The 23,719-nt window shown below is 43.6% G+C and overlaps 1 protein-coding gene across 1 annotated transcript in view; it reads right to left on the minus strand.

The window, feature by feature from the left end:
• Nucleotides 1-23,306, minus strand: part of CHCHD3 (coiled-coil-helix-coiled-coil-helix domain containing 3) — a 286,257-nt gene extending 262,951 nt beyond the window's left edge. Inside the window, exons 1-2 of the mRNA XM_063448299.1 lie at nucleotides 23,115-23,306; nucleotides 7,467-7,590 (exon numbers count right to left, since the gene is read on the minus strand). Of these exons, the coding sequence (XP_063304369.1) occupies nucleotides 7,467-7,590; nucleotides 23,115-23,195 (205 nt within the window). The 5' untranslated portion in view covers nucleotides 23,196-23,306. The remainder of the gene's footprint in view (nucleotides 1-7,466; nucleotides 7,591-23,114) is intronic.
• Between the last annotated feature and the right edge of the window lie 413 nt (nucleotides 23,307-23,719).

Genomic DNA, 23,719 nt, shown 5'->3' on the forward strand with positions numbered 1-23,719 from the left:
GAGAGTCTAACAGCTGGGAGAGAGGAGGCAGTTAAGCCTGAGACAAAGGTACTGTGTGAAACCTGCTTAAAGTGCTGTATTTCATTTTGTTTAAAACTGGGAACTAGATTAGCTGGCCAGTTGGATAGTTAGTAATACTGTTTAGTAAGTCTCCAAGTTGGAGTAGGATTTATTTTCTTTTTGTTTATTTTGTGGGAGAGCACAACCTTGTATATATTGTGGAAAGTGACAATAAACTGCAGTACTATTTTATCCTGACTGTTGCATTTGAAGTTTGTGACGAGCCTGGCCATCCTGCCACAGTGTATGGAAACCGTACGTTTATGATAGACGTGGATATTTTAAAAAGTAGTAAAACAAATTAACTGGTTAACATAGAAAGAAAATCACAAGGCAGATTTTTAAACAAGCTAATTATATCCCCAAACTGACAAAAAAAAGGTATCAGTAGCAATATGACCGAACAGGGAATATACGTAAAGAAAAGTAGAATTCGTGAAATAGAACTTAGTGCATACTGTAGCCTATTTGAATAAGAACTAGCCGAATATGGATTTAGAGCAAGGTGTTTGTGTTTTAATCGTACGAAATAGATTGGTCCTGGGTGACCAAACGGAAATAAGAGAATGCCCGTAATAATATTACTGTGTATATAAATAATAATAGATTAGGTAGTTTCCGTACGAATATGTAAAAGCAGTGATAAAGTGCCGAGCGTTCGTCTGTTTTGGCGTGAACACTGAAATCGGTTAAAAAAGCGTGTATTTGTACGAATATGATAGAGGGAGCCTACCCCTACGTTTTTAGGCCCGAACTTACGTGAACGTGCCGGTCTCGTGACCGGAAACCGGGTACCTTGACCGGGAACCGAGTGGAAGGCCTCAAACGGACGGAGGACTGGTCAGGACGTCTGACTGCTGGAAACAGGAAAAAATTCTGGAGGGAAGCTGGACAGGAAGTGCTGGTTGCTATGGGGACAAAACAATCAGCTGAAAGGCAGAGGTGAGTAGGGGCTGGGAGTTTAAGTAGGGGACTTACTCCTCCCACAAATTCAGGCCTCCACAAGTTCAGGCCTTTTAACATATATATATTTTTTTTTTTACACTTATTTTAACTGTTGTTTATTTGATTTCAGCCAGCAGGGGGACTAACTGTCATTACAGTTAGTCTCCCTGCTGGCAATGCACCAGGCAGCTATCCCGGCCATGTGATTGTGAGGTCCTCGCAAGGACCTCACTCTCACATGGCCCGGGGGGGGGGGGGGCTGAAGAGGACGGAGGTGCCGCGGGGGGCTCCCTGGGAGTCCCCACAACCGCGATCGCTGGTGTGGGATCGCCGGCGACCAGGTAAGTAACAAAAAAACGGAGGGCGTACATTTACGTCCTGCGGCGTTTAGAGCCGCTTTAAAAAGGACGTAAATGTACGCCCTGCGGTCTTAAGGGGTTAAAGAGAGACTTAAAGGGACACCCAGATGACTTCAGCTCATTGAAGTCGTCGTGGTGCACTATCCTAGACCCCTTAACCTTGCAATTTTTACCTTAACCTGGTAATTTTTGATAAACTGCATTAATTACCTATCCGACTTAAGTCCACCTCTAGTGGCCATCTACCAGACAGCCACTAAAGGGACTTCTAGATGGTCAGGTGACTTTTACATGAGGACATCCGGGTCCAGGGTCACCCAAAACCACATAGGAAAGCATTATACAATGCTTTCCTATGGGGAAAGTCCTAACGCGAGTGCGACACATGCGCATTATGTCCACCCCAGCAACCGACTGTGGAGGAGGAGGAGCGGAGGCAGAGCCTGAACCATTGCTGAGGGACATCGGTGCTGGAAACAAGTAAGTGAAAGGGGTTTTAACCCCTTCAGCACCACATGGGGAGGGGGGGAGATTATGTAAGTCTGCTCTTCATAGGTGTTAAATTTTAAGGTCTTTATTAGCAGTAGTATTTATTTAGCACCAACATATCCTGCCCCACTTTTCAAATACAGAAAACAGATATTTTGATAGCAAGTAAAGGGCCCTGCTCAAGTAAGTATTTTGCAGCAGCCAAATATATATGACTAGGAGTCTTGCCCAGGGACCAGTATGGACATTTAGTTAGAGATTCTGGCCTCTGCGTTAGAGACAAAATGCATCAGTGTGGTGCATTTTGACACCTTTCTCATTTTCTTCACTCACTGACCCAAACTCAAATAGCAAGCTATGTCAAATCCATTCCACAGAGGCCATGCCTCACTAGATCCCAATTGAGTCCCTTTGCCTGGAAGATCTGCCAGCGACTAGGGATATTTTTCAGATCTGAATCATGTTGGTGGAGACTAGATAATTCCAGGACTTGTAATGCATTAGCAAATGGGCAGAGGACCATCAAACCGCCTATTAAGCAGCAGTGGGACAAAATGCTGCACTTGATACATAATTCAATAGTCTCTGGCCGTCTTTAGGAAACCTCCTATAAACTCTTCTGTAGATGGTACCCAACTCCTATCATACTCCATGACTTCTTATATGGTTCCACGGGGGCCAGTCACTGAGTCTGCTACTTCTGTGAGCTATTTTCATTGAGCCAAGTTAAAGTTGGCTGAAAGTTATCAGTTGACGCTCTCAGACAATGAGCTGGCCCCACACTGCAGGGCTTAGCTCAGGAAAGTAAACGGAAGTTCCTAGCTCAATCTTATGGCTTTCTAAAGAGAAAGTGACCAGCACCAGTTGGCAATTGTTTTGACTACTTACATTGAGGTTGCCAGGGTACTCCTGTCACTATAAGCACACTTCTTTAGTAGTTATGGTGCTTGTAGTGTTACTTTAATACTGTTGTCATTTTGTGAGCCACATAGATTAGCATGGACTTACTTTTGCTTCAGCTTATTGCCAAGTTTATTACAGCCCCTCATATCCCAATTATATGAGTCTGACAAACACAAGGCAAGGTTGAAGCATCATATCTTATGTATGTGCCCACTTCTTGCTCTGCCAGCACCTTCAGAGATATCCCCGAAAAATGAAGCCTTGGTGCTTAAATAAGGTAGGCAAAAAAAAAAGGGAGGGGTCGTACAAGTTGATATTCCTAATTCTTTCGTGTTCCTTTAGAGAAAGAAAAATCTATTAAAATCTATTATCAAGTGAATAATTGTAAAGAAAACATGTCCTAACACACAAATAGAAATAATTAAAATGAACATATTTGTCCTTTTAAAGATAAACAGTCTCATGGGTTTAGTAACAATAAACAGAAAATGGTCAACAACATGTTTAATAGAAGCAATAAACCCAAGAATTTAACATTTGACATTGATGCAAACATGGAGAACAAAGCACTGTATGACAACATGATTGCATAATATATCTTACTATTGAACTGCAGTGTCGTGTTGATGAAACGGATCACATATTTTACATGTTAAGCACATGTACAATGCATGCAAAGAAATGTTCCATGCAGCTGTAAATGTAGTCTAGACTATACTAGTTACAAGGATTTGTTATGAATATAGCTTTAAATGGACAATACACTGTCCAATTAAAAATAAATAAAAATCTCTGTTTTATAGATATATCCCCAATAAAAACATGCATTTAAGACCGAAGCCTTCCCAGACAGCGGGATGGGAAGACGGAAGATTCCCAGCTCTTATCTGCCTTTAGCTAACCAGCTCTTCCCTATGGAATATCATTGGCCCTTGCTTCTACCCCTTTGGACCGATGGTGGTCATCCCAACCCTCCTGAAGTCTTTTCACCAGAATACTCCTATGATAACTGCGGACCACTTGTCAGCTTCCACGCAGAAGCTTTTGATGCACTGTGCAATCAGTTTTGGACTCAGACGGCCACTAGAGGTCCTTCCTGGGGGCAGTGCTGCACACTCTGCATGGAGATGTTAAACTTTTCCCATAGAGATGCATTGATTCAATGCATCTCTATGATAAGATGCTGACTAAGCAGGGTGGCATTTGGCTCCTTCCCCCCTCCCCATCCCCCACCCTCCCAACTGCCTCCTTCGCTGAGATCATGCTTTCCTATGGAAAATAATTGTGAATGGCTGAGATCATCAATTTCGGCAGTCAGTCAGCTGACATCAGATACGGATCGTTGGCAGAGCCAGACCAGTGTGTCGATGAACGCTATAGGATCAGGAGTACACATGTGTTTCTTTAAAGTATTTTATGTAGAAGATGTGTGTTGAGAAAAAGCTTACATAGCTCTCAAGAGTTTATTTCAGTGATCATACAAGAAGGTCCTGAGTTTAGTCTCCCTGACTACCAAAGTCCACCCTCCCTCTGTTGTGACAGTATCAACTTTTACACTAAGCATGTCTCAATCTGGCAGAGGACAAAGGAGTTTATAGCAGTTCAGAGTTTGTGAATTCTGCCAATATTTTGCTGGATAATAAGAGTACTATTATTCAGAGTTTCCACAGCATTTACTGAAATGCACCAATTGAGATATAGGAGAAAACCATGTAATGAAAACCAAAGCGAAATACTGGAAAATAGCCCGTGAGGTTGCCCTGTATATTACATTTGCCTACTACTTGCCATGAGGGGCATACCACTGAAACACTGTTTTGATAACAAGCCTAGCTCAGGATCACTTCTTCACACAAATATCAATTCATACTAAACCACTTAAACACACTTTCAGCTCACAGCTTCATCATTCAATTACATTTCTATTAAAGCAAAAAGAGCTCTAATTAACTTGACATTCTTCCTTGACCTGTTTAATTATTTCAGACACAGCTAAAATGTGTACACAGGTGTGAAACAAGTCCAATGATTCTCAGCTAACCAAAAGACAGTACATTTGAGCATCCCAGAACCACACTATTGCATTATGTACATCTGCATTGCTTGCTTTAGTGTAACTTTTAAAGTAATTCATAACGGGGGGCGGGGCCGGGCCGCCGAGCTGAGCAGTCGCAGGACAGCTCGGCTCCTGCAAACCGAGGCACAAATAGCCCACTAATCGTGACTTATACCGGCAAAGACTGCGTCCCTCGGTGATAACGGGCTGCCTGAGCTGAGGAGAGGCTTGCTCTCGAAGTTTTAGTCCCTCGGAGGATGGGGCCCGCTGCTAGAGGCGGGACCTATGCTGGCGGTGAGTGAAGCGGACGGCCGCCGCAACGCTATCCTGCCTGACGGAGCCCGACATGCGTGGAAAGCCTGCGGACCCAGCCCTGTTGCCCCCCCCCTATGGCCCGGGGGGGGGGTGATCCCGGTCCAAGCCAAGCCAGGCCACGCTTACCAGCTCATTGTACAAACACTGACATGCAGCCCGAGACCCGCACACAAGATGGCGGAGACCACGTGCGCAAGACCTGCACTCTCGAACGCAAGACGACGGGCAGCCACCATCCGCCCTGGCACCCAGAGCACTACCAGGTAAAGGCCCACACACCCGGAGATACCCCTGGCGCATGGAGCCCAACGACCACCACACATGTGAATCCCACTTCCGAGAAGCCTGCTCACTCTTCATCTGAGCTGGGCGCTCACCGGGAGGAACCCCCCCACAGCCTGCCATATACCCAGGGAGAAGCTAGGGGCCCGGCGGAACCCTGGGCCCACGGTCCTGATGATGGGTCCAATGGCAAAAGGGCACGAGTGCCTATTAAGGCCTCAGGCCGAAGACAAGCGGCCCTCGGAAGCAGAGTAACCACAGCGGGGATCCTGGTCAGCGGATTACAAGCGCCGGATAAACACGAGACTTTGGGCCCAAACCTGGCTCCCTGTCACTCAACAGTTTAAGGACTCACCCGAGTGGCGGTCCGTTGGTAGTATTTGCTCATCCCTTGGCTTCCAACAGGTCTTCCCTCGCATGGCGAATCTTCTATCTAGTTCTGACAGCTTAATTATCTTCACTCAGCCTATGCTAATGTAGACAAGCTAGCCTAGCCTAATAATGTCTTCTTTAATTTTAGCCTGCAAGGAACATACAATGCACAATGTTTTACTAGCTTATTACAAAATGCAAACGTTATCTTGCCAACCTATGATGCTGCTTAGTATTACTCGATAACTCGATTGCAACATGTTCAAAAATTGTCCGGGTTTAGGCACCACTTACCCTAGCTCGGTTGCTGACTCTACGTACTAGACCAACCAAGCTTGTTTTTCTTTAACAATAAGTGCTTACTGTATTACTACTACTGTTATCACCCTGCATGCCACTCTGATATCACTTATTTTGAAACACTTTTGGGCTCGGACAGATATCCCTATAACGATCCTCGAGATATTCCTGTTATTAGGCCTGGCGTAACCTCCCAGCGTGTTTATACCCGTGTTTTACTTTATCAATAATTCGACTGTTACTGCTACGAGTCTGCGCTACTAAGCTATGTATATCCTACGTAATACCAATCTCCTTGACTCAAGCTTGTTTATATAATAATGTAAAATGAGGCTGTTATTTCCTGGAGATATTGTAATTTGTTATGATGACCCTAACGTGTATAACCCCTACAAGTCTCCCTCTCTTTATTCTGTACCACCATAACCACTTGCCTCAATAAAAGAAAGATTGACAAAAAAAAAAAAAAAATTCATAACACACTTCATAAACAACCACTAAGTGGTTTACATATTTCATTTAGGAGCATTTAAAGGGATACTATATTGCCAGGAAAAAACAGTGCTCCCCCTCCCTCGCGCCTGCACCCTTCCCCTCCTGCCCCCACAGCGCTGAAGCGGTTAAAACCTCTTCAGTCGCTTACCTGAATCCCGCGCTGATGTTCTTTGGAGCTGGGTCAGGCTCTGTCCACGCTCCTCACCCGCCATGTCAGCCAGCAGGGGAGACCTATTGCGCATTCGCGCCAATTGCCACGCTCGCATTAGGATTTCCCCATAATTCAGTGCTTTCCCAGAGCATGAGGACGTTCAGCGTCATATATCTGACCAACGGTCCTTTTCATTTCTGGAAGTCCCTCTAGTAAATGTCTGGTAGACAGCCACTAGAGCTGGAGTTACCCTCAGAGTTAATTATTACAGTTTCTCAGAAACTGCAATAATTACCACTGTACGTTTAAGATGATGTAGTCTGGGTGCAGACAGTGTCGCTTTAAGCCAACAACATAAACTCGGTAAAGCTGCCCTAAGACATGTATTTCACACGCATTCTATTATAATTGTGTATTGCTGTAAATATGACAAGGTTTACCCTGAGAAAAATGTGATTTGTGGGGACAGGAATTCACTAGTTTAAAATATAACTACATGCAGAAATGATAAGTGCAGGGCTCAACATTTCAAGTTCTAGGCTACTAGACTAAAGTTACTGGCTACTGCAAACCTGGATGGTCCATGACACTCGCCAGGAGTGAATGTCTAGGGCTGAAATTTCACTCAATAAGGGCTAGGGATAATTGTTTGCCAATGTAAGAATGTACAAAAGACTTTTTACTGTGTTTTAAGTTATGTGGCCGGCAATTATTTCAGATAAGACAGACAGAAAAGTACCTGCATAACTGGGAGACACCGACTCATTAACAGGAGGTTTTGGCTGAGTAGGCAGAGGTGAAGGCTGAGCTTTAGGAACGGGGGAAGACGGCTCTCTCATACGGCTGATGACATTATCAGACAGCTAGAAATGAAGAAAATAAAAAGAAGGTAAAAATGTAATTGAACAGAAGCAACAAACATACCAGCCAATGTACCATACCTAAGGTCTGGATAAAAGATTCTTTAAACGTTTTAAATTTCTTTAGTAAGACACACAAATGGTTGATTTCCTGCTTCAACTGTCTTCAGGAAAAAATGCATTGGGCAGCTTTAGGCGCCTTCATGCAATTTACTCATCTCTTTATGCATCAGATGAGATATAGATTGAAATAGTGAGATAAATTAAAAAATAAATTGGACCCGTGAAGAATCTGTTGGTTCTGACGTTTGCTGTGCCTTGGCAAAGGCATGAGATGATTAACAAGTACACTGGGGGTTATTCACTATACAGCAAGTTGTAGCAAGTGAAAACTCAAATTGTTATATTTAGGATACCATAACAGATTTGGAAAAATTTTGGTAACTCAGCTAAAGACAAAGTTTGGCGATTTTAGCGTAATTTTTTAAATGAATCTTCATCTCACTACAATTCTTTAATACATGGAAAATATAAACATTGGGACATCATTTTAAAGCATTATCTAGTTAAAAACTGTTTTGTTCCCCCATATATTATCCCATGGCTTGACAAATTTATTTGGAATCTAGGAGCCAGCTAAACAAGTTAGGAGCCAGTCATTTTCAACGAGAACATTTATTTTTTTAAAGGGACACTATAGTCACCAAAACCACTACAGCTTGATGTAGTTGTTCTGGTGTCTATAGACTGTCCCTGCAGGCATTTTAGTGTAAACACTGCCTTTTCTGTAAAAAGGCAGAATTTACATTGCTGCTTAGTAACACCTATAGTAACAGTCACTCAGACGGTCACTAGAGAGTCCTGGGTCACTGCTGCACAACGTGCAGCACCCAGGTTCAGTATCTCCAAGCTCTGCATGGAGGTGCTGAATGTTCCTCGTAGAGATTCATTAATTTAATGCATCTCTATGAGGAGATGCAGATTGGTACATTTGCTGCGCATGCACAAAATCCTCCCAATGCTTTCCTAAGGGAAAGCATTGGCTTAGCGGAGATCATAAAGATTGATCATCTCAGCCATGGGGAAACTGGCACGACGTGAGAAAATGGGGAAAAAAGGTGAGTAAAAACAATCGGAGGGGACGGGACCTCCACAAGACCGACCCGACACTGGGGACCAAGCCAGCATATAACCGGCATACAGGACCCGACCAAGTACTCTTACTAGCGCTGCGGGAACACATGTGGGAGATTAAGGGGGACAATCGACACGAATATACGCACAAGCCACCTCTAGAACATACTTAAAGGGAAACTCCAGTGCCAGAAAAACGATCCGTTTTTCTGGCACTGGAGGGTCCCTCTCCCTCCCACCCACCAATCCCCGGTTACTGAAGGGGTGAATCCTAGTGATTACGTCGGCCGGTGGGCGAGACTGATCTCGCTCACTGGCCGAGGAGACCTAATGCGCATGCGCGGAAATTCCGCGCATGCGCATTACGTCTCCCCATAGGAAAGCATTGAAAAATAATTTCAATGCTTTCCTATGGGGTTTTGAGCGACGCTGGAGGTCCTCACACAGCGTGAGGACGTCCAGCGACGCTCTAGCACAGGAAACCTGTGCTAGAACCCAGGAAGTGACCTCTAGTGGCTGTCTAATAGACAGCCACTAGAGGTGGAGTTAACCCTGCAATGTAAATATTGCAGTTTATGAAAAACTGCAATAATTACACTTGCAGGGTTAAGGGTAGTGGGAGTTGGCACCCAGACCACTCCAATGAGCAGAAGTGGTCTGGGTGCCTACAGTGTCCCTTTAAACAAACAGACGTACATGGGTAATAACACAGCGCACATACCATACCCTAAGGTTAAAGGGACCCCAACCACCGGGACACGGAGAGCCAACAGCCTAGACATGGGGGCACACGCACGAGAAGATATACTTGCCCTGATCCTAGTACCCTTACCACGCATACCACGCCACCTCAAAGCAACTACCCGGGTCGAAGCAGAACTTTACCCCACATGATACACGTTAAACACACAGGGAAACAAAGAAAATACACTCCACAAACAACGGGACACGGTCTCGACCCAACCACACGGACACACGCACACACCAACATAAGACGGTTTAGGGTGCCCACCTGAACTCCGGCAAACGACTGCAGACAGGATTAGGGACCGCCTGACAGCCGTAATCTCACAAGCACAACATGTTACACAACAGACTGGCACTACAGTATTGGAACAGAATGTTTTGTGCTCTTCTTTCTTTCCATTCGATACTAGTTCCTTTAAGATTGTTTTTGTTTTCATGTTATGGGTCACCTGACTGGGATACCTAGGGACCTTCGTATCTCATTTTATGCCTTTTCTCCGGAATCTAGGCACCTCACAAGACCAAATAATGTATAGCATGTCGAAAACCTGCGAGTTTCCACCAACCTATTCACATGTTATGTCACGAAAACTTTGACAAATTTTCAATAAAAAAAAAAAAAAAGGCAACACATGAGAGACACACTAGACGCACTCACTATTATCTGCTTGGAATGCGTGGGACCGCATAGCTCGTTGGGGCCTGCGAGCCCACATGCAAATACTTTATGTTGTTGTTTCCAGGGACCTGCGAGTCCAACCCCTTTTTCTTGTTGAAAATACATTAATAAAAATCATATTTACAAAAAACAAAACAAAAAAAAACAATCGGAGGAGGCAGGTACCTAAACGCACACACACTCGCACTGACAACAGGCTTGCACGCACAAACTCTTGACAGACACACACACACTCCGATAGGCTTGCACACATACATACAGACAGACAGACACTGACAGGCTCTCACACACACACACACACTTTTGTTTTAATTGAAACCCACTCAGGGTCCAGTGGGGCTGCATTCTTCCTGTGTGCGAGGGAGCAGTACTCTGCCTGTAGCTCCTCTCTGCTCCCTCGCGCTCTGTAATGATGCTGGGGCCGGAATTACATCATATTCCGGCTCCCGGCAACATTACACAGCGCGAGGGAGCAGAGAGGAGCTACAGGCAGAGTACTGCTCCCTGGAGCGCCACCCACCATGCTCCTCAAGGCGGCCGCCCGCCCGCCTCCATGCTCCTCAAGGCGGCCGCCCGCCCGCCTCCATGCTCCTCAAGGCGGCCGCCCGCCCGCCTCCATGCTCCTCAAGGCGGCCGCCCGCCCGCCTCCATGCTCCTCAAGGCGGCCGCCCGCCCGCCTCCATGCTCCTCAAGGCGGCCGCCCGCCCGCCTCCATGCTCCTCAAGGCGGCCCCCCGCCCGCCTCCATGCTCCTCAGGGCGGCCGCCCCCCCACAATGCTCCTAAGGGCAGAAGTGTTCATCAAAGCCAATCACAATGCTTTCCCATAGGAAAACATTGGATTGGCTAAGACGATCAGAGGCAGTTCAGTGGCAGAGCCAGCACAAACATAGCCATGGCCAATCAGCATCTCCTCATAGAGATGCATTGAATCAATGCATCTCTATGCATGGAGACACTGAACTTTCCTCAGAGGGTGGAGACACAATGGCAGGTCTGCACACTGTGCAGAACTACCCCAAGGAGCATCTCTAGTAGCCATCTGAGGAGTGGCCAGTGGAGGTACCCCTAAGCTGTAAAGTAAACACTGTTTTTTCTCCAAAAAGAACAGGGTTTAATGTCTGAAGGGAATGAATATACTCACCAGAACAAATACAATAAGCTGTAGTTGTTCTGGTGACTCTAGTGTTCCTTTAAAAGGAACATTACAGCATTAGGAATAGAAATCTATATTCCTAATGCTATAATGCCCCTGTTCCACCCCACGTGCAATATACATTAATAAAATCTAGGTTTTACTCACCAAGGCACTGCCCACCTTTCAGTCTATGGCAAAGTCATCAAGGAGGCATGGCCTCCTCCGGTGACGGTGTAAAGCAATGCTTCTAATAGATGAGCATTTTGGACCTGACAGGCACGTGCAGCTAGTGCATCCAAGCGTCCCCATAGGAAAGAATTGTATTCAAAGCTTCCACATCACATGACCAAGCTTTATTAAATCAGTGCAGTAGAAGCACCACTTGTGGCTGCAAATATGATAGCCACTAGAAGTGAATTTAAAAGGACACTATAGTCACCCAGACCACATCAATGAGATCACCCAGGCCACTTCATCTCATTTAAGTGGTCTGGGTGCAGTGTCCAAGGTCTCACTTAGTCCTGCAATGCAAATCATTGCAGTTTCTGAGTAACTACAATAATTACATTACAGTAATCAGAGCCACTAGAGGCTTTTGATCGTCTTAATGACGCTCTGCGTCCTCACACTCTGCATGAGGACATTCAGCATCAGTAAAATCCTTATAGGAAATAACTGAAGGAACACTGTTTTTATGCGAAGGGTCTAATGTGCCACCCTACCCCCATCAGAGGCGTTGAAGTGCCGACATCATTGCTGAAATCGGGTAAGTGTTAAAATGGGGTTTTTTGTGTTTTTTTTTTAAACCTTTATGAGCTGTGGTGAGGGGGTGCGAGGGAGGGCGGGATTTGTATTCTCAACACTATAGATTCCCTTTAATCCTGCAATGTAAACAATAGAAACATTGCCGTTTCTAAAAACTGCAATGTTTTAAATTACAGGGTTAAAAGGACAGGGCTAGTTAGCTGGGTGACTTTAGTGCTTCCTTAAAAAAGCCATTATTATGGACTGGAGACCCAATAAGATTTCTTTATATGCACATGTTGTATTGCATCCTGGGAGAGTTGAAGATAATCTTCCAAAGCAGCTGTGAAGGAAATGTTATTTGAATACTTGCCGCTACCATGCAGTAGAATATTTGACTGTAAATATCTTTGTAGTTCACAAATGTGACATGTGGAGAAAAAAATGGAAAATAAAGATGGCACCTTCACCAGTGCTTTGAAGGATAATTTATGAAAAGATATTTATTGGAAAACTATGTAAACAGAAAAATAGCTGCATAATTTAAACAGCATTGTGAAATGAGAGATAGTTTATTGCCATGTTGCAAACCACCTTCATCTCCATCAAAATGCCAAGAGCAAGCCTTCGAAATTTGTGATCTACATGATTCAATCAAAAGGATGGTGTGATTATTTGGTCAGGTATAAGGAATAGTATATCCTCCAGAATGACTTATTCCACCAGTAAGCAATTTGAAGTTTAATTTATCACACTCCAGTGGTAGTTAATCTATTTTATATAACCGGTTGTGCTCATTGCTAGCAACTCATCAATGCCAGCATACCTCATACACACAAGGCCAATGAAGCATGAGGTACTGCAGTAGTTATCACACTATTACATGCAGACTTTTTCACCAAAGTATTTCTATTCCATTTAGAATGTTACAGGGCATAGTCAGCACAAAACAGGCTAGAGGTCTCTGGACATTACATTCCAATGAAGTGTACAAAGAAATGTAAGCTGGCTTACGGAGGTACAGTAGTATCAACCAGTCTACATGGACAACTTGTTGTCCAGGATTTATGGATTTACAATAATAATATTTCCACAAAACCTAAACCCTAATAAAATCAAATTCAGTTTCAGGATGAATACATAGATGCTTAGAAGAAAAGGCCTGCTATTTCATGATTATACCATTATCTGTACACACTGCTAAAATATAATATTTTGACCAGGTAATACATTTGATGGTACACAAAGAGGTTGGTCTGGTTCTGTGTCAGTCGCAATTTAGCAGTTGTTGCCCATATTATATATATATATATATATATATATATATATATATATATATATATATAATTTTTTTTTATGGTTATAAAAAAAAAGGAAATAAGGAAACTGCTGCAGTACATCATAGTCTAACTATTTAGTGAGTGGTAGTAGAGCAAGAGAAGATATACAATTATAGAGAATGATAACAATCTGAGTCTGTGATACAAGCAAAATCTGGAAATGAAAAACTAGGATGGGGTAGATTTGTTATGTTGGAAAGAATCAACAGAACCCAAAAATGTTGATGAATTGCTAGAACATGAGGATTTGTGCAAAGGAAAAAAATATGCTTACTGCTATATTCCATTTTTTTGCCACTGCCACCAGTGCGATCACATCCTAGAACAGGGATAGACAACCTTCGGCACCCCAGATGTTGTGCACTACATCCCCCATAATGTTGACAAAGCATCATGGAAGATGTAGTCCAAAACATCTGGAGTGCCGAAGGTTGCCTATGCCAACCTAGAATGTGTAGGGTATTACAACTGAAGAGGATTAAAGGACCACTCTAGGCACCAAGACCACTTCAGCTTAATGAAGTGGTCTGGGTGCCAGGTCCCTCTAGGATTAACCTTTTTTTTATAAACATGTTTATAATAGGGTTAATCCAGCCTCCAAATCCTCTAGTGGCTGTCTCACTGACAGCCGCTAGAGGCGCTTGCATGATTCTCACTGTGAAAATCACAGTGAGAGCACGCAAGCGTCCATAGGAAAGCATTGTAAATGCTTTCCTATGCGACCGGCTGAATGCGCGCGCAGCTCTTGCCGCGCATGCGCATTCAGCCGAAAGGGAGGATGAGGAGAGTTCCCTGCCCGGCGCTGGAGAAAGTAAGTTTAACCCCTTCCTCACCATCCAGCCCGGCGGGAGGGGTCCCTGAGGGTGGGGGCACCCTCAGGGCACTATAGTGCCAGGAAAACGTGTATGTTTTCCTGGCACTATAGTGGTCCTTTAACAACATGTCGCTCTGAGAGGTCCATTCATGTTATGAATATAGTTCTTAACTGGTAAACTGGACATCTATATGTATAATATTTACTGTTCTTAGAATATTTACTGTTGTAATATGTACACAAAGAAAAGGCACTCTTAAAGATGGACAAATGTAATTGTACCAAATAACATTTCTTTCACAAAATTGGGTGAGGAAACATTGTGCTCTTCAAACCACTAGCAAGAGAAATGAATTTATTCCTGATATATAAAGCTTCAAAGGGGTTAAAAGAATGATCACATGAGTTAATTTATCCCCAAACATTATTTTTATGTAGCCATTACACTAGCAGCTGACTTTTTCTAAAGAACTACCAGCCTTGACCAACAAAATACATTCATCCATCAAAACGTCACAATTTTACTTTATAAGCAAAAGTGTTTAATTTGGTGGGCAAGTGTTGGTAACACCACATACATTGTGTACTGAACCAAAACAAGTCTATTGAAAGACACCAATCTTTTCAGAATGTCAAAAGAGTATCATAAAAAAAAATATATATGTTTTTTAAAGTTGTGCTGTTAAATGTACTGCATGCAGCACAAGTAATAATAAATCTGTTTGCATATTCTGATGAGGGACTGTAAAGTACAAAAAAATGTAAATTACCCAAAGGATGCATTTAGTCTTTACAATGGTTTTGAAAAAGCAAAATTGTAGCTAGTTTTAACTCACCCTTAAAATATTTCCAGCAAGGGTTATTATTATGCTATTGTTTATATAGCACCAACAAATTCCACAGTGTTTTACAGTGGGTGGACGAACAAACATGTAGTTGTAACCAGACAAGTTGGACACACAGGAACAGAGGGGTTGATGGCCCTACTCAATCGGCTTACATGTTAGAGGGAGTGGGGTAAAGTGACACAAAAGGTAAGGATGGTATTAGACTAATGACAGTTGCAAGAGAGGAGTCAGTCGGGATCAATTTACAGTGTAATTGATACGCTTTTATGAAGAAGTGGGTTTTAAATGATTTTTTTGAAGGAGTGGAGACTGGGTGAGCATCTAACGGAGGAGGGAAGTACGGTGCAGCCCTCAAAAAGTCTTGAAGGGTTTGTTCTGCAGCACAGTGTACGGAGCTTTAACACTATACATAGACTAAAAGAGTGGTGAGATAGTAAGGAAACACTTTATTGAATAAACCTTGGATGGAAAGCTGACCATTGAAACCAAGGGAATACATATATTTATTTTGCATTACACTCGTATTTTTCTTCTTCTACTTATGTTCCCTGTATCTAGATGAATGAAGGCTAAGCAAAAATTTGCACCAAAAGATGCAGTATCCAAGGTGCTTTATTCTGCACAAATATGCCGTCACATGCAAAACTCCCAAAAAGTCCAAGCACCACAACCCCGTTGTTGAGCCATTGAGCTGTAGAAAAGAATGCAATGTCCAGAGGATACTAGATAACATTTTTAACCATTCCAAAACGTTTTTATGACTCTTTACAATGGGCCGGGGGTTGGTGGTGCAGGAAGAGCAATAGTATCCCTTTAAAGGATTACTCCAACCACCATGAACACTTCTGTTTGTATAAGTGGTCATGGTGGTAGGAATCTGTATGAAACGCTGCACATGCAATAATATCTTCACTTTTGTGCCTCAGGCTAGTTACACCCAAGAACTTTGTTTTGGACTGCTTCAAGTAAATTCTGTGCAACAATATGTCTGTCCATAGTGTGCCAACACGGGGAAAGCCTCCATTTCAGCGTTTTCTCCCTCTCTTTTTTTTTTTTTTTAATGATTGGACCATGGAACAGAAGGGAGTGACATCAGACAGAATATAAAAAAAAAAACCTTGCTCAGCGCTGGATTTAAGGTAAGTTTTATAGTATTTTTATAACTATTTTATTAAAAATAAGGGGGAGACATAGTAACTACTGCCCAATAGGGCAATATAAAGACAAATTACACTTCAATAATAAAAGGGTGGAGTACCCATTTAAATAAATAATGGATATACTCAATTAGTAGTCCCAACTTCTATAAGATGTAAAAACATACTTTTCATTAGCAGCAAAACTATTGAGAAATTGTACATTTGCAGCTATCCTAGAGATTTACCAATTCAATGCTTCTTCTAGAAACATTAAAGTGGCAAAAGGGTAAACAACTGAGATGGCAGAGGACATAGGTACTAAAGGAAAGCACAGAGGAATAGCTTTGTAGTGGTTAGGGTGCCAACAGGCCTCTGGTACTTTCTCCTCTCACCCCCTGGTTCACTGTCAAACACAAACTAAGCCAACCACCCGAGTGCCAGCAGCCCAGACCCTCGCAGTTCATAACTTCGTAGAATTGTGCAAGAGACATATTGGCACTATAACCACTACAGCAGACTGCAGTAGTTATGGTGCTTAAAATATACCTTTCAGTATAACTTTTATTTTTTATTTTTATTTCACTTTAGAAGGTTACTATGTCTTCCAAACTACCATGTCCTCTATTTTCATAATTTGACTGACTGCTAATATCCATTGCATCTTCTCACATAAAGATAAATACATGCATATCTATACTAGATCTGCATACAGTGGAAGTGTGATTTAAACATGTTGCACCATCTTTCATACAAGCCTGATTTGTATGGAAAGATTTCATGAGAAATATATCCACTATCTACAGTACTTCCATTGAGTACTCTGTAGTATTTCTCAATTCCTAGGTTGTATGTATTTAAAAATAAAATAAAATTCACAGGTGAAAGATGGCCCTAGTATACAGGGGTTGTGCAGCCTCACAGCATTATTCTGGGTATTAAAGAGGTGAAGTGGGATGTCTGTAATGGCAGAGTACTGCAGGACTGAGATAACAGGTGGTTTAACGAAAGCAACTTCGCCACTGGTTTTTGGAGGGGCCTGTTTGCCAGCCTGCTACCCTGGGACTATGGGCCCTATGATAACCCATGTTCAAAAGTACTGTTTCTGCCCCCTGGACTTTTAACTGGAAAAGATTCAAACATGTGGCGGTGGCCATGTTAAATTGTCCAGCAGTGTTTTGTCGACGAGTGTATGGAACTGTTTTGGGCATGGGACCATGTGCACGATAGGGCAAAAATAAGACTTCCAGGAAATTCCTGAACCCCTGAACCGATCTGGGGTTTGATTTTTGGACATGTTCTTCACCCAGAGCGGGGCTATCAGGGGATGTGACGTTTGTGGGGATATGTTGTATTTTGGGGTTTGTAAAAATTTATGCTTTTTTTCTGCTTAGAGTTAATTGAGTTAGTCCATTGTCTTTGTTAATTGTATCACAGGCAGAGGGGAGGGTTTGTGTACAGTAACTGGGAGTGTTCAAGTGTAAAACTCTGTTTTTATTGGATTGTGAATTTCATGTCCTGTGCCCCACAAGGTCCACCTGGGCGGCAACCTTGTGGGGAAACTCTGGATAAAAGAGCAGCTGTACCAATAAACCTTCAATTCTACTTCGCCCTCAATCTAGAATCCTGTCTCTTATTGGGGGAAACAGCTACAAGGGATTGCTATGCTCTTCATACTCCCTTGAATAGTCACTAAGCTCTTGTAAGAGCTTCTTCCTGTTCCTGCTTCACTCTCTGGGGAAAGAGAGTTCACCCACTGGAACCTGGAGCCTTGTCGTAGGTCCAGGGTGGGTAGGAGACGGCGAGACCCTGACCAAGCTGCGGCGGTTCGTGGGGTCTGCAGTGCTTATGATGTCAAGTGGAGTGATTGGAGCCCTTGGGAAGCACTAGGAGCATCCGTCAACGGAAGTTCCCAGTCGGGGTGCCAGGTGATCCATTACAACAGCTATGACTTGTGCAGGATTTTGGTAGTCCAGCATTGTGATGGATTGTACATGGGCTGGTGGCCTACAATCTCATTGTTCTCCTATGGTCATGAGATTAACAGCACACGTTGTTTGTCACTGTTGGCAGTTGGGTTTTGGAAAACAGAGCGTGGGTATTTTAGCATGTATAAAACAACTTTGAATGCTCTGTCCTGCTGTGCAGATTAGAATGATCGAGGTAGCAGGGTTCAATAATATCACAACTCACAAGTAGTACCATCCACACAAAGTCCTGAGAGTTTCACGCACAAAAATATGCTACTTATTTGTACTTGCTCATTAGGTTAAAAGCCCCGTCCAGCCTCCCTTCACTCTCTGAGTTTGCTTATGGACATAAAAGCCCACATTGAACATTGCACCTAATGAGTTTAACACCTTTGCTGCAGGACATGATAGGGCCACCTCTGGCAGCTAACCTGGAATAAGAGTTCCATGCTGGCTAATGTCAATACTGTGCATTGATAAAGTATATTGGCGGACACTCTCAGACAATGAATGGGGGCAGGATTAGCATCCAGCTTCTGCAACTCTTCAGAATGCTGAATGTACGTCATGAGAACTGGAAGAACCCTTCGCGTCTGGCAAGAACCCAGATGAGAGAGCAAACATTTGCAAAACACTTTGCCCAATTACCAGGAATCAGGGCTAGGGTATTCCTGGCATCATAACCACTTCAGAAGGCTGCAGTGGTAATGGTTCCTAAAATAACCTTTTAAGCACCATAACAACTTCACATTACTGACAATTGATGGTACAGAAAGTACTCTGCACCCATTCTTACTGATGAGACTATATAACTGTGCAATGAAAAATTAGATTGGTTGATGTTGCAGCAAGAATATGATTTTAGTGTGCAGCTGTGTCAATGTTGTCCAAGTTATGCATGCAGTGTGTGAACCCAGCACATACAACTTTGACTTATCTTTCTCTCTTGCTGACAGACAGCGGACTCTTAATGCAAATGCCTGCCTAGTTCATTAAACTGAGATTTGGGTTGTGATTCAGGTGGTTATGGTGGAAGCAGTGCCCTGACACCTCCCCATTTCGAAGATTCAAGCTGCTTTTAAAGACCCCAGGGTAGAAGTTTCACTTCTTACCTGAGGTCGACCAGCCACATTTCCCTGCCTCCATTACTTAAGCAAGAACTTCTGTTAATGAGCTGTAGTGGTTTTGATGCTTGGGAGTGGTCCTTTAAACTGGTAGTAGTAGTTATTTGTGGTTAAAGGACTATAGATGGCACTAAAGGGACACTCCAGACCACTTCTGCCCATTGGAGTGGTCTGGGTGCAACTGTAAATATTGCAAGTTTCATAAACTGCAATATGTACCTTGCAGGGTTAACTCCTCCTCTAGTGGCTGTCTGCTAGACAGCCACAAGAGGGCACTTCCGGTTTATAGCACAGATATGAGGCCCTCCAGCGTTGCTGAAATACCCATAGTAAAGCATTGAAAGCCTTTTTAATGCTTTCCTATGGTGAGGTCTCCCCCGTCGCCGGCCGCGCATGCGCAATATGTCTCCCTCGCCAGATGATGTTGACGGGGGAGGAGCGTGGGCGGACCCTGAACCAGCGCCAAGAGACATCGGCACTGGATACAGGTAAGTCACTGAAGGGGTTTTAACCCCTTCAGCAACCTGGGATGGGGGGTGAGAGGGAGTGGGGATCTGCAGTGCCAGGAAAACGGTTTGTTTTCCTAACACTGGAGAGTCCTTTTAAGTCAACAAGACAGTACTGTAAAATTAGCAAAAAAGACTGACAGGTTTGACTACATTTCAACGTGTCAATTAATTGCTTAAAGCGTCACTGTCATGGCCGCATCCGTTTTTGGTTTTTTTAACCACCCTCCCAACTCTAATACATCTAATAGCCCCCCTGGTCAGCCCAAATGCCTCTAAGCCCGCCATATTACCTAGGGATCGACTGATTATCGGTTTTACCGATATCGGGCAATATTCAGTATTTTCGGCAATATCAGTATCGGCCAATAAAGATACCGATATTGCCGATGATACATAACAGGACCGCCGGGCCCATTACAAGCCCGGCGGTCCTGGAGGGCTCCGCAGGAAGCTCCTACTTACCTTCAAGGCAGCTCCCCTGTGTAAATCTTTTACCATGGCATGCTGAGCGCGAGTGTTAGACAGGGAAGCTGAAGGGAGCTGCTGGGAAGGTAAATAAGAGCTTGCTGCAGGCCCCCACTGCTCGGTACATGCCAATGGACTATCAGTGAATGCCATAGCCCCCCTCCCTGGCCAGGTAACAAGCAGAGAGGGTGGAATAAAAAATTAAACCTAAATATTAAAAATAAAATTAAAATACCCCCCCATTTTACACAAATTACATCCCTTCAGAAACGCACACACTACACAAGCACACACTCTGCATTCATTATACACACACACACTACACAAACACGCACTGCATTCATTATATACACACACTATGCAAACACACACAGACTCTGCATTCATTATATACACACTACACAAACACACTGCATTCACTTTACGCACACTACACACATTGTATGCACTTTACACACACTACATTCACTATACACACACTACACAAACTATGCATTCACTATATATACACACCCTACACAAATACTCACTGCATTCACTACACAAACACACCTTGCATTCATTATATACACACTACACAAATACACACTGCATCCACTACACAAACACACACAGCTCCCCTGTCTAAACACACTGCATCCACTACATGTGGCATGTATATTTAGTGCATTTACCTTTAGAAATTGTTTTTTTTTTCCAAAAATGGTAAATGTACAGAATATCAGCAAGTTATCGGCTATCGGCCTGAAAGTTCACAGATTATCGGTATGGGCTCTAAAAAAAAAAAAAAAAAATCTATAATCGGTCGATCTCTAATATTACCTATATTTAATGTTTATTTTCTGCCCGGACCTAGGTCCTGAGCGCCCCCATCTTTGTGTGGGTAGATGAAGTCCCTGGGGGACATGTCATCTGCCCACACTAGATAGCTCTGTGAAATTCCCGCGCATGCCCAGTTAAACACTTCGGCATGCGAACCGGAATTTCATCTATTCATTCGTCAGAAAGACGAATGAATGAATAGAAATTTCAAACGAACAAACAAAGACAGAATGTCGGTGTTCCCTGTTTATTACAAGGAGGGAGCTGACGGCTCGCAGCTTCCTTCTTTTAATATGTAAAAATAGAAGCAGCAGGGAGCAGTGCTCCACGCCACTTCCTAAGCCCCCACATGTCATCCCTCACACTATGGGGGTCAATATGACCCCCATAATATCATATGGGAGATTAAAATGGGCACCGAGTGAGGACCAGGGAGGACCTATTGGGACCAATGGGGGGGGGGGGGACGACACCTATTGTCCTCCCCCCGGCCCAAACCCATGAGCAGCGGGTGGGGGCCCTAAGATGAAATGGGGGGGAACCTACTGTCACGTCCACCCCGGCTTCCACCCATGAGTGGAAAATGGGGGCCCTACATGAAATGTTTTTCTTGAAAAGTTCAGCAAATAAACCCTCCTGTACATCCTTGAAACACCTGGATGTCTCCTAGTATCTGCAAATTTTACTAGAGCACTCTTATTGGTTGGCTTGGAACTCAACCAGAGTGCTCTGAGTAATTTTGCACAGTGTGGGAAAGTTCTTTGGCATTTTCCCACGCTGTGTAAAATGACTCAGAACACTCTGATTGGTTGGATTCCAAGCCAACCAGAGTGTCGTTAGGAGTCAAATTACAAAGAACTTTCCCACGCTGTGTAAAATTACTCACAGCACTCTGATTGGTTTAATTCCTAGCCAAACAATAAAAGTTGTTCTAGTTAAAATTTGCAGATGCTAGGAGACATCCAGGTGTCTCAAGGATGTACTGAGGGTTTATTTGCCGAACTTTTCAAGATAATTTTTTCTCAACAATCTACCAGGGAATGGCAAACTTAGGGGCAAAATAGCCCTTGAAAATTGGAGAAATACCTCAACTGGGGATTTCTTCTAAGGAAACTATTTTAGCCTAAAATGTACAACTCCTTGATGATTTCCCAACACTTTGAATTAGTAAAAAACTCTACTTGATATTTCATACGTGTATTTACTTATTTTAGGAGGGTAAATTGATTCAAAGATTTCAACAGATGGCATTAAAAAAAACTCAGCACTTTATTGTTATTTATGAAGCGACAACTTATTCCACAGAAATGGTGGAAATTTAGAACTAGATAATTACTAAATAATACAGGATCAATAGGTAGACGAGTTTACAGTCTAGTGGAATATAAAGCAAATAGGAAGGGCATCAAGAGGGACAGCAAACAAACAAGGTGGAAAAGTAACAGAACTGAAGGCGAAAGTGAAGTGTGGCTCTTTAGGAGAGAGCCAGATCTGTGACACAGAAGTTACTCAAGGAGGCCATAAGCATTTCTAAACAAATGGGTTTGAAGGGACTTCTTAAAATGATTGAATTGAATAGTGGAGAGCCTGATGGGGGTAAGCAAGTTGTTCCAAAGGAAAGCCATATCTCCTGAGCTAACCTATGCAATGTATTTCAATGATCACCTTTATCAACCTTGAGAAAGGTCAGCTGGGGAACAAATAACATTAAGTGGTAACAGATCGCACATGTAGACCCATCTCCAGAGGTGAGAAAGTGGTGTGATATAAAGGCATACTATATACCAGGAGTAGGCAACCTTCAGCACTCCACATGTTGTGGACTACATCTCCAATAGTGTTCCTGCCGCCATAAAGCATCATGGGAGATGTAGTACACACGTGGTGTGCTGGTGTCCCCTGCTCCATACACTGCATGTGACCTTCTAATGCAGGATACAGTCCTGGGGGTCTCACACAGGGGGGCTCAGTCTGTAATGAAGCCCACTGCTCCCAGGCTGAGCCCCGCACGCACTCCCCATGTGTCAGAGCTCTGCCAGGCTCCAGCTGCCGGACTCACCCGGATGCCCTTCACCACGGTGATATTATCATTCTCATCCGCCTCGAACGAGACCCTCCGTGTGCTGCCGCTGCCTCCCATGTCACAGCACCGGCCGGCTCAGTGTCACTTTGCTGGGGACACCGGGTCAAACCTCACAGGCCTCGGCAAAGAGACAGCAACCGGCAGCCGCTCACCAACTACGAACGGCTTGATTGGCTGAGACGTTAGAAGCCACGCCCACGTATCATGACGCTTACTGCTGATTGGTTGCGTCCTCCCCAGACAGCACACAGGCGGAAAGTTTCTCTGGGACCAAGTAGTGAGAACTGGGGTTGGAGCCTGTTACAATGTCACACACAGTATCACACTGATAGACAGACCTTCCCAGCTAGGAATACTACTACTGACTGCTCACCATTCACACTAACACATGTCATCACTGGCTGAGCATTAAATGGTTTGTAGTCCGCAATTTAATGATTACCTGAACCTGTTAGCTGGTGTTTAAAATGCTCAGATGCCTATAAGACTAATGCCAGGTTGTTGGGGGAGGGATGTTTTTTTAATTTCAACTATTTCGGTTTTGGAATTAATTCTAGATTCCTGACAACTCACACTTTAGT

This window comes from Pelobates fuscus, chromosome 3 (assembly GCF_036172605.1).
Source record: "Pelobates fuscus isolate aPelFus1 chromosome 3, aPelFus1.pri, whole genome shotgun sequence".
Lineage (NCBI taxonomy): Eukaryota > Metazoa > Chordata > Amphibia > Anura > Pelobatidae > Pelobates > Pelobates fuscus.